The 11,902-nt window shown below is 42.1% G+C and overlaps 1 protein-coding gene across 1 annotated transcript; it reads right to left on the reverse strand.

Annotated features, from left to right (window-relative positions):
* Positions 1-326: 326 nt before the first annotated feature.
* Positions 327-11,347, reverse strand: ZP2 (zona pellucida glycoprotein 2). The gene is made up of 18 exons (XM_083153256.1): positions 11,178-11,347; positions 11,036-11,097; positions 8,463-8,549; positions 6,494-6,579; positions 5,458-5,595; positions 5,015-5,053; positions 4,271-4,438; positions 4,088-4,184; positions 3,138-3,319; positions 2,932-3,058; positions 2,668-2,846; positions 2,217-2,308; positions 1,979-2,106; positions 1,717-1,906; positions 1,031-1,163; positions 727-820; positions 563-649; positions 327-490 (listed from the first exon to the last, which is right to left on the reverse strand). The coding sequence occupies exons 1-18, from the start codon at positions 11,231-11,233 to the stop codon at positions 372-374; spliced, it is 2,064 nt and encodes a 687-aa protein (XP_083009382.1). The 5' UTR covers positions 11,234-11,347; the 3' UTR covers positions 327-371.
* Between the last annotated feature and the right edge of the window lie 555 nt (positions 11,348-11,902).

Consider the following 11,902-nt stretch of genomic DNA (forward strand, 5'->3'; position numbering starts at 1 on the left):
TGGGGGTATGGATTTGCAGGAAGTGACTGTCCAATCACATCTCATGTAAATAGCTGGTGACACTATATGCTGTAGTGCTTATTTACAGCATGGGTCTTCAACCTGTGAAACTACATGTTCCAACATGCATTACCACATTTTTTCCTATAAGAGCATGCCAAAACAACCTCAGGGCATGCTGGGACATGTAGTTCCACAACATCTGGAGGGCCACAGGTTGAATACCTGAGCTTTACAGGAACCATAACTGACCCTACATGGGAGTCTATTTAGATACCTTTAACAAGTTAAGACTTCAGTGCTTAAATGAATCACATTAAAGCGGCTTAAACAGTAGTACGTCAAATTTTATTATAAAAAATGCTCAGAGATCAAGACTTTGATTTCTGCAAAAAAGCAGACAGCACCACAGCAGCCAGGACAACCACAGCAACAAGACCAAAGGCAGGCAGGAGTCCAATCGCAACTTCCTCTACAAGATCTTGTTCATCTGGAAGAGATTAAGAGTGTTACACCGATCCCACAACTATGGCTTTCTAATTAGTCATATGTGCAAGCTTACCATGAAGAGCCATAACGGGAACGGAATACAACAAGACTGATCCATGTAGACTGACTAATGTAGAATGACTGGGTGGGTCGAGGGTGTCTGAAAAGATAAAATAGTTATTTGGCTGGGATTGTAAAGGGGTGGGGTAATGCAATCAAACTTTGCCAGCAACTTGCCTCTCTTCTTCCTGGACCCTGGGCACTTTTTACTGCACAGTGGAGAGTCTGGCGTTTGGGTGTTGCATATCAAAGCACTACAGTGAAAGTAGATCTACAAATAGAAAGACCATGTAGTGCGAGTTAAGAAAGCTATTACTTTAAACGGTACATTGTCCACGTGATATGTTGAGGCATGCCAATGGCTTTGTATAAAATGAACTAGCTATGGAGGATATGAAGATCTGATCTTGCCAACATCAGAAAGGACAGACTATTTAGCGCACTAGACATCAGCCATGAAGTGTTCTAAATGAATGCTTACCAGGTTTGTTGATGGTTCATCACCCAGCACAAAAGCAAAAGCCTTGACTTCAAAACGCTTACGATACAAAGGTAGTGCCACATTTGAGACTGCGTGGAAGACAGTCAGATAGTTATCCTGGTTTGCTTGGCAGCTAGGATTTAAGCACAGACATTAGCACTATGAGAGCAGAGCAACAACCTTCTGGAACTGTAGGCTCAGACTTTAGATACCACCATCTCAGTATTTCGTTTGAACTGAGGCAATTAAGCAATGAGGAAGGCCAGTCAGATGCTTGTTTGCATAGGGAGAGTAATCAGTCGCAGAAAAGTAGTAATGACCTTTTATAATTCACTGGTACAGGAATACTGTTCTAAAGAACATTTCCAGAAGATAATACACAAGACTGTACAAAGAGGCAACTAATCAATACATGTCCAAAAGCACAAAGCAACATGTATCATTTAGAGCAGACAGTCTGAATTATGTTCTGTAGGATGCCACTGTTGGACTTAGGACTGCCAGCATCCTGTATAGTCATATGTACTGTATGCATTCCATTACAACAAAAAGAATCACCACATGAGCGGTTCAGTGTAGAGTACAGACAAGAACTAATCACTGCACATTCGGTTTAATGCGTCCATAGAAGTGATGGCACTAGGGAAGACCACATGCTTCAGGATTTACATTTAATGGATACCTACCCATCTACTATAACATTCCATTGTGGAGAAGACGTTGGGTCCTGGAACATTGTTGCCCAGCAGTCATCCAGAACCAGTTTAATATTTGTATCACTGCGATTCACCACCTGTACTTCCAAGAAGATTGCATCACGCAAGGTTTTGACAACTGGATATTGATTGTCAGCGTAGGGCGTTCCATAGGTTACATCTAGAAGAGATCAAGATTCAAGTCCTTGTTCTGCAATTCAGATCTAATGGACAGCTGTAAGTAATTTCATACCTGGATACAGGTTCATTACAAGTGAGAGCGGACCATCTTTTTTAACAGAAACTGGAGGAGATTGTGTCACCACTCTTGGAATAAGTGATGCAGCTATGGCGGCATCATAGATGCACTGGACAGTCTCCCTGTAAATAGACCAGGCTTGTTAGAGACATCATGCTAGGCGCTCATAAGAGACTACAGTTTAGGTTTAAGTGCATACTGTACATTTATACTAAGCCATAATACATTTTACCTTAATTCACTGTCTCTTGAGATTTTCCGTGGAGGAAGATCCTTCCAGAGGGCACGCACCTCATTCTCATAAATGACATTCCCACCAACAAACTAAAGCAGAAGTTTGGCAAATTAGCTTGGCGCTCAAAGGGTTAAACATTTTTTATTTGTCATAACGACCTGTAATGTTTACCTTGTATTGGGATGTTGGTTATAAAAATAGTGTTAAAGATGCTGGCATTTAGTGGATTTGGCACTCAGTGTTAAGGTGCCCATAAATGGTACAATTGCTGGGTGCGATGTGCGCTTCCACATACATCTCATTGCACAGCTCAAAGTATGTGCTGCACACACACCTCATTGCAAAACCTATGCTATGTAGTCCAAATTGTATACAATCATTGCAACTTGTACGGGCACCTTTAAGCATTACAAGTTACAGTGAAGACCACTTCGTAGAACAGACTTGCCTTTGTTGTTGTTCCACAGCCGTTTAGAGGAATTCTGAAGAATAATAGGTTGTTGGTCTTATTGCTTGGCTGGCATGTGCCATCTCCTAAAGTCACAGTGCTCAAATCAAGGTTAGGTTTGGTTTGAGTTGAAGCCACTTGAATAATCATGAACCCATCATTAGTGCACATTGTAGAAGCTAGACACAAGGAAGTCAAGATTAGTCATATAGCTTGTAGGACTGGACTATCTGGGGAAGGGGAGGGGGGGCAGGGGACACTTACTAGGATTGCTAGGCTGTTTTACAGTGCAGTTAGTACTAAGCATCATTGCCACACTTATGTCCTCCATATCAAACGCCAATGTGAGAGAAGGCAAGTAATACATAGGCTGACCAGCAGCTGTATATTCCTAGAGTAAAATATAAAATATATATTAAAATCCACATTTAAAAGCTTATCCTGTGATATAACACTAATCAAAGACTTACCAGTAGTTGATTTTTGCTGATTGTTAAATTAACACCATTTTTAGTGTCCAGTGTCAGGCCATATGTCTGGAGTTCAGAGGCACTCAATGAAATCATAGTATCACCAAGTTCAATGTACTGCAGGATACCAGCAACAGGGGGAATCAAGATGGTCATCCGATTTGTGTCACATAGAGGAGGTCCTAGAAGTCAGGACAGATAAGCGGTCATAAAACAGGTCAATTAAGCTCCCTTTGACAGCCTAGCAAGTTTGAATGCCAAAGCTTCCTTGGCAAGCTCTTCAGTACATTCTGTAGACATAGTTCCCACATTGTCCCCAGAGATGGATCGTATTCAAATGCTGTCATTTGTTAGTTTTACTTCCTTCACCATATAAACACCGTATCAGAGATTTGAAACTATGAGGTGGTTCTGTGGTCTATAATTTGATTAAGATCACCTTGAGTGAAGAACTATAGAATTTGTAGAAGTATTTAGAAAAGTTTTGTTTTCCTTGTGGCGCTTATAAAGTGTACCATATGTGTTCTAGGGCCCTTTTTGATGAACATCTCTAGCAATTTTGTTTTTATAAAAATATTTTAAACTTAAAGTAAAAAGGATTTTATATTCCAAAGACAATGCTCAACAGTTATGTATACTTTTAGCTACTATGCAGTAGTTTCATTCACTAGGAGAACCTACTGTATAAAATTAGTGTTATTTCACTGAACATTTGTCACATTAGGGCAGTGGTTCCCAACCCTGGTCCTCAAGTACCCCCAACAATGCATGTTTTGCAGGTCTCCACACAGAATCACAAGTGCTATAATTAGCTCCACCTGTGGATCTTTTCAAATGTGCCTGAATAATGTGTACCTGCTGGGTGACCTGGAAAACGTGCACTGTTGGGTACTTGAGGACCAGGGTTGGGAACCACTGCATTAGTGGTATGTAGCATACAGAAATGTTACCTCTGGTACAGATAATGGCCACATCAATGGTGATCTTTGGATTGACTTTTGTCTGAGTTAACTCAATGTATCCATAATAAAAGTCTTGATTTTGAAACTGAAAGAGAAGAAGTTTATCTTACAGTAATGCAGGTAGACATCCTTGAAAAGATTATTAACTAGTATAGACTTGGCTGAACTTACTAAAACTTCTTGTATTCCATAAGCATTAAAGTCAATAAGGATCATCAAGTAGCTTGAGTCACTAGTTAGTGTGTAACCAAGCTTTCTGGCTGTGGACATGTTAAATTTTTGGAGAGTTCCGTTTATTCCAATCATCCAGGTTGACGCAGGTGGTGGAGCAATAGGCACCTACAAGGACCAGTAAGTAAAAGTTAAGCATGGGCACAGTAGGCCCCTAATAAATGCCAGCCATTGCACATTTGATACTTCTCTATGGTCAGATTACTAAGGTGTACAGTATGTACTTTGCGTACACACACACACACACACTTCTAATCAGTAGCTGAAAAGGCGCATTACTGAATAAAAGTGGAATGCACTGCATGACACCCAACCATTTTCCATACTTGGATATGCAGATACTGCCGGCTAGGTTTTAGAGATGCAGGAGGCAAAATATCATTTAAGCCCAGTAATTCTGTTTAATAAGATATGTGGAGTCTTAATTTGCAATAAAAGCTTCTGGGCCTGGCAGAGTGTTTGGGGGGGGGGGGGGGGGGTTCGAGTTGCACGAGACCCTCCATATGGAAGTTGCTGGAGACCCTCCATAACCAGATATCCTTCATGGAAAAAAATTAAAGCTAGAGCATATTTTAATTACAGTTGACAGTCTACACAATAGACAGCTGGTTTACTGCAGTCATTGCTACATTCAAGTATTCAATGAACTCATAACTATTGTATCCCATAAGAGATGCACATTACCTCATCGTCAAAGCCAGAGAGTGTCCGCATAATCCATACCTAATATCAAAATAAATTAAATCATTACTTGACATGATTGGTTGGTAAGTGTAGATGCTAATATTTATCATCAAGGAAGCCTACTAGTATCTTCTTGTTACAGGGATGGCTATCAGATGCCAATCCAAATTTAAAGCCACTGGTGACATCTGGAATTTGTAGTGTACACCGCACCAATAAGGCTTTCATACAGGAACAGACTTTGCATCTCATTACACACCACATATAGGAACCCAAGCAACTCTGCATTAACTTCAAGATAAGGGAAGCATGTTGTTGACCATTAACACTGTTCCAGCTTGGCATATACTGTAAGTGAATACTTAGACACATGACCTCAATCCAGTGCAAGCCATTGCTATGATCTTGCAGTAGAGTAGTAGAGTTCTTGAAGAACAGCTTACCTTCATGTACTGGTTGTTACATTCTATGACTGGACCAGTGTATGCCGAATCAGACTGTTCATCACAAGCAACCCTGTAGATTGGGCTCACATGTCCCATGGACGCTTTGAAGGATATGTAGGAGGTCAATCTTCCTCTCTATTAAAAATAAATAAATAGATATGCTCTAGAGGTAGTATTTTTTGCTAGTAGATATTAACCCATGATGTACAGCATTCCCACCCTAGGAAGCTGGAACTGAAGTGAAATGGTTGTAGCCGCATTATCAGGCTTCTCCACAAATTTTGATATAAGTCTGCAAATGCACTTACACCTTTCATTTCAAATGGTCATTATGCCAACAATTATATACCTATCATAAGCACTATACAAAACATTCTTCAAACTGTACAAATTAATAGAAAAAGCATGTCAAATTCAAGAATTTTTGACAGCAGCTGTGAGTCCAGCTCTGAGCATCTACATAGAACAGGCATGTCCAAACTATGGCCCTCCAGCTGTTGTGAAACTACAAGACCCATCATGCCTTGTCAGTTTTGCTATTAGGGAATGCTAAAACTATGGCAAGGCATGCTGGGATGTGTAGTTTCACAACAGCTGGAGGGCCACAGTTTGGACATAGAACATAAGGTCAGTTTAAGTGAAAAAGCATCCAACTGCCCTTATGTGCTGTGTATCTGCTCTCAGGGCTGGCCTTCTAACAGAACCAGAGTGGTCTTTTGACTTCTATACATTCTGTACTATATTTTCAGTTTATGCCAATAGCCTAAACTCAATGTGATGATGAGCCTGGTTCATTTGTTTTTTCCACCCCCATAGGAAATAGTTACTATTAATTATGTTGCAGTCAAGTGAGGTAGTAGATTTATGAGAACAGCCACTACAACATTACCTGCATTATGGAAACAGATTCTCCTGTAACAAGCTATTATTGATGTACACAGTTACCAGTTCTCTAGTCAGATGGCTCTGGAAGCTTCCTACAGTAGTTACAGCATTTGCTATTGTGGGTCTGCCTCAGAAATGTTGGCAGTACCTCATATGTGGCACATCTCTCTGGAATAGTCAGCAGGTTGTCATCTGGATGGATATCACAAGCTTCCATATCTTGTCCAGTAGAATCTGTTTAGGAATGGAGGAGATTACTTTCCACTAGCTTAAGAAAATGTATTATACTGGTCACTATGCATTATTTAGGTGACTTGTACACGTGGACTACAGTATGTGTGAACTTTCAGTTGTGCATTGCTATGCAGGAGTGACAGGAGCTCCTTATTGCTACTCCATAGTAGGAGAGATCCACAGGTAGAGCAAATTATGCCACTTTTGAAACTGAGGAGACCTGGAAACATGCACTGCTGGGGGTCCTTGAGGACCAACTTTGGCAAACACTGTACAGGTTGAGTATCCCATATCCGAATTATTCCGAAAACCATACATTCCAGAAAGTGAAAAAAAAAAAATTTTTTTGCTAAAAACTCACTGGGGACATTTGTAACAACATTACTGAGGGAATGATATGTAACTGCCATTATATATGTGCAAGACAATGATTGCTTGGCATTCAAATTCAATATCTGAGATATTACACACATTTTTGTTTCATGTTTTGAAACCTTGTTTTTTGAACAAATAAAATATATTTGTGTGTATTTCATGTGTTTATACAGCATACATGCAAGATACTTCAAAATACATCATTGAAATTTTAAAATATTCCGAAATACGGAATAATCCATTATCCAAAATTCTCTTGGTCCCGAGCATTTTGGATATGGGATACTCGACCTGTACTAGATTGTTGTTTTCAGCATCACTTAACTATGACTGGACATAAGATATGTATACTCCGGTTCCAAAATACTCCTTCCCAGAAAAAGTAACTCTAGGACAAGCATGATAAGTGCCACACTGCTCACTCCAGTCATACGGTCATCTGCAGTGGATGCAGACTTTTTAAAGTACAAAGCTGGGTACACCTGCAGATTTCTGTCCAATCCATCTGGTGGTAATAAACACCTGGTAACATGACAAACCATTATTACCCCTGTCACACTTGCAAGCCAGGTCACAAGACGGGTTCTAAGTTCAGGATCCGACCCGGCTTGCAAGTGCTTTCACCCTGGCCACCCGACCTGGAATAAAGTCGGCCAGGCAGCGTCATCTGGAGGCGTCAGCACCTCCCAGCGGCGCATTTTCATTGCAGTGAACGGGATCTGGGTCACGCTGACACGGAATACCCGTTCACACTCACCGCATCCCGTGTAGACTCCGGAATCTACCCAGGTAAGGACCTGGGTAGAAATCCCAGAATGCGCTGACAAGACCCTTTCACACTGAGCTAAATCCCAGGTTGATGCGCGTTCATGTGCAAAAACCCGGGATATATTTGCAAGTGTGAAAAGGGTATAACTCCCAAATGCCGGAAAATGCACTAACAATGCTGATAAATTTGTTCAATCAAATGGATTAGGCCAATTTTTCTGAATGACCATTGTCTTTTTGGGAGCAAGTGATTGTCAAATGCTCCCATACATTACCCGATTTTTGTTCCCACCAGACCCATTTTTAGGTGTGTACCCAACTTTAGACACAAGTCACAATCAATACCCATCATTTTATAAATCAAGCCATCTGTGCTCAAGGATGTGTTTCTTTAAAGCGTGGACCAACAAGCCGTTTTTGGGGATAGATTTTGGAAAACGTTGGATTAGTGTACAAGACCAAATGTTGAATGTAATGCTGCCCCAGTTAGACAGTGCGAGATGCTGACTGAACTTACTTTCTTTAAAGGGGCATTCACTTACAAGGCAAACCCATGCATTGTAATTACCCCTTTAAAAAATGTCCGCATTCAGCCGGCATCCCGCACTGCTGCTTAACTCTGGCATTACTTACCGCTTAGAAAGTGCTTAAACAGAACACTGTAGCGCTGAACAGCTGACACTCATGCAAGCGGGTAGAAGACACAATCATACAGAGGAATGAGTTAGTGTTTCTCCTACCTACAACGTGCAGGCTCCTCCAAGAACCCTGGGGTATCCATTCTGGTTTTGTTGTTTGAATCTGATCATTCAGGCAAGTAGTGTCACCTAGAATAAGATTTCAGTTATTACACTATGACTGCATGAGTCCAACGTGACCTCTTGCAGATATTGCAGGTGATTGATAAACTTTAATCCCACACTGCTCTGGTGTACATGAAGATGATAAACTTTAATCCCACACTGCTCTGGTGTACATGAAGATGGCTATAAGAACAGCCAAGTGCTTTTCACATCTGCTGGATCTATGATAGGGTGGAAGTTTAGTCCAGATAGGACATACCTTGCCATCACATCAGTGGCGGATTAAGCACAGGGCGACAGGGGCGATTGCCCCGGGGCCCCCACACCAGCACTGCCAGTGTGGGGCTCCTGTCACCCCATGCTTGAGCAGTGGGATCAGGGAATGCAGGAGGGCTGGCGCAGCGCAGATGGGAAGTCAGCGGCGGGGTCCCTGCCACAGATGGGAACTAGTAGCCAATACTGCTACTAGTTACCATCTGCTGCCAGGACCAGCTGCTAACTTCACATATACTGCAGGGACCACAGCGATGGCTGCTCAGACCACCAGTGCTGCCCAGGTACCAAGAAGGGGGGGGGGGAGGTGTCTGTGGGGGGCCCCACAATTTTGTGGTCCAGGGCCCCCACATCACATACAAGTGTATGCAGTGGTTGAAGAGGTGTGTGTGTGTGTGTGTGTGTGTGTGTGTGTGTGTGTGTGTGTGTGTGTGTGTGTGTGTTAAATATAAGTGGTGCTTTACTTCTATCCACATGCATGACATTATTAGCGATATTGTGTTCCCATGGGTTGTCTTGTGACTAGGTAGCAATAGATACATTATTCATAAGATAGTCCACGGTAAACAAAACTCATTGGCGTTAAAGGGAAATGGTTAATGAGATAGCTGCCTTTGGGCCAGATGTACTAATCTTGAAAAGCGATAAACTAGAGTGTCAAACCACTGGCCAATCAGCTTCTAACTGCCATGTCACAGCCAGTGCTTGAAAAATGACAGGAAGGGTTATGCTGTGTACACACGGTCAGATTCCTTCCGATGTTGACGATCTTGTCAACATCGGATGCAGATCACAAGGGTTTTAACCCTTACGATCCCAATCCACGTTCACGTATCGGAAGCCAGAAAGTCTTGGCTGCCTTGTCTATATAGTGCAGATCTGCACTATATAGTCAAGATAGGATGCAAATCGGATGTGCCTTAAGATCCTATCCACATTCCGATCAGATAGGATCTTAAGGCACATCCAATTTGCATCCTAAGGCACATCTTACCGTGTGTACACACCATTACACTTAGGAGCAGGACTCCATACCATGGTCCCACTTGAGTTTGGTACAGCTAAAGAACAAAGCCAATCAAACACCAGTGTAATGATAAAGGGCAAGATGCTCTAAACATACACTGTCCCTTAGGACCCCCTTCTGCCAGCTACCGCATTGATACTAATCGCATGTGCGATTAGTAAAAGGACAGCTCTTGCGTTAATAGCTGTCCTTGCGAAGCGGCGCCATCCCTGGACTTCTTGGTACGAGAGCCAGGAGTCCCTCTGTGCATGTGCAGGTGTGGGGCATGCTGGGAGGGATCAGTGATTGATCCCTCAGATGTTGAGAGCAGCACATAGCTTTTTCTGGCGATTCCCTTAACAGCGCTGACCCAGTAGTGTACTGTGCTCACCATGCTTCTGGCATTTTGCCTCACTGCCACTATTGTTTTCCCACTTAGATAGTGAAGTATGAAAAACCATACAACATTCAATTGCGCAAAAAGCATCACGTGATTGAGAACCGTTCCGATACAATGCACTGGAGCCTGCTGTGAGTTGCACCGGATACAGAAGCAATCTGTTGGATCACTTAGCTGGCATCACATGCAATATATCATATGTGGAAGGACTACATGCAACCATGCCGCCCAAGAAGGTCCCAGGCAGCTCAAGGTGAGGGGGCTTTTAGTCTCCAGTTCATATAATGGGGATCACAGGAAACAGCATTACATTAATGATAGGGTTGGAAGGTCGACCACAAGCATTAGGTCAACAGTGAAATGTTGACACGGACACAGTCAAAATGTACCGCAGCACTCCATGCTTCGGGCACAGTGCCTCGCTATTCTATTTTCCCTCCACATCCTAGTGGATGGTAGGGCATAAAATACAGCCCGTCGGCTCTAAATATAAAATGGTCACTAGTGTCAACTTTGCTATTGTCGGCATTCCAACCCTGTCAGTCTTCAGTGGTTGACTCAATGCATACACCCTAGTTTGTACTTCTAAACACCTACTGCAACATACTCAGGACTTAACCATGAGTGCCAACATCTGAGATGTTCTAAAGAGCCACTAAAAATACCAGCGTTACTCACATTTGTTATACAAATATGCATATTTTTAGCAGTTTTGAGGTTTACAGCACCTATGGTTATTCCAGATAACAATGATCAATACAAACAGCATAAGAAATATGGAGGCTGTAGAGAGCCTGGTTAGTTTAGAAGTGGGGCCCTAAAGACACTCACCTGGGAAGTCCAGCAAGCGTGCAGCTCCAGACAGTGCTAGACAGCCACTTTGGAATAAAAAGCTGCAAAATAAAGGAGTTAACATAAATAGCAAAATATATATATATATATAGAAAAATAATGCACCACACTTAATTACTACCTGATGTCTGTCAATAACATAAGCCAAAACATAGTGCCTTTAGCATAGGGCCCCATTGGTAAATTGCTGCAGAAAGTGGATGGGAGGATGTACCCAACACCCCAGACCAGCCAATAGTCCCCTCTTCCCCACAGTAAAAACACTTTCCACAATGGGATGGAAAACAACCTCCCTTGGAGAGCGCTTTATATATCCTATATCAGACAAGATCAGCTGCTTGCTAATTGCTCCTGTGTGGACACTCCCACCAGTTCACACATCTCTCTTTAGCAATGCATGCATCATCAAATTGCTGCATGCATGCACCTGTATCCACTAAGCATGTTCTATTAGTAATACGTGGGGGGCCAGTTTAAAATGAATGCTAAATAATACTGAACAAGGACTTGGAAGTAGCATTTATACAGTCTACAATCACTAGCCCTTAAGCTGGCCATACACCTACAGATTTATTGTCAGATCTGGCTGGCTGGCTGGAAGAAAAACCTGTAACTTTATACCTAATGAGGACTTTCATACTCTCATACTTCAGCTAGGAATGGTATGGTATACTCTATCTCATGTGAATCTGAACACATAGCCACTAGGACCTAAGCAATGTAGGTCAGACAGTATTACAAATAAAACCCAGGTATACTTGGAGTGTTTTTAAGGGCTAAAAGCCTAATTAAATGATTAATGGATACACCTGTCTCTGCACATTCTTTTTGAAGTGCACAGTCAGA

The sequence above is a fragment of the Crinia signifera genome, chromosome 7 (assembly GCF_055691185.1).
Source record: "Crinia signifera chromosome 7, ASM5569118v1, whole genome shotgun sequence".
Taxonomy (NCBI): Eukaryota; Metazoa; Chordata; class Amphibia; order Anura; family Myobatrachidae; genus Crinia; species Crinia signifera.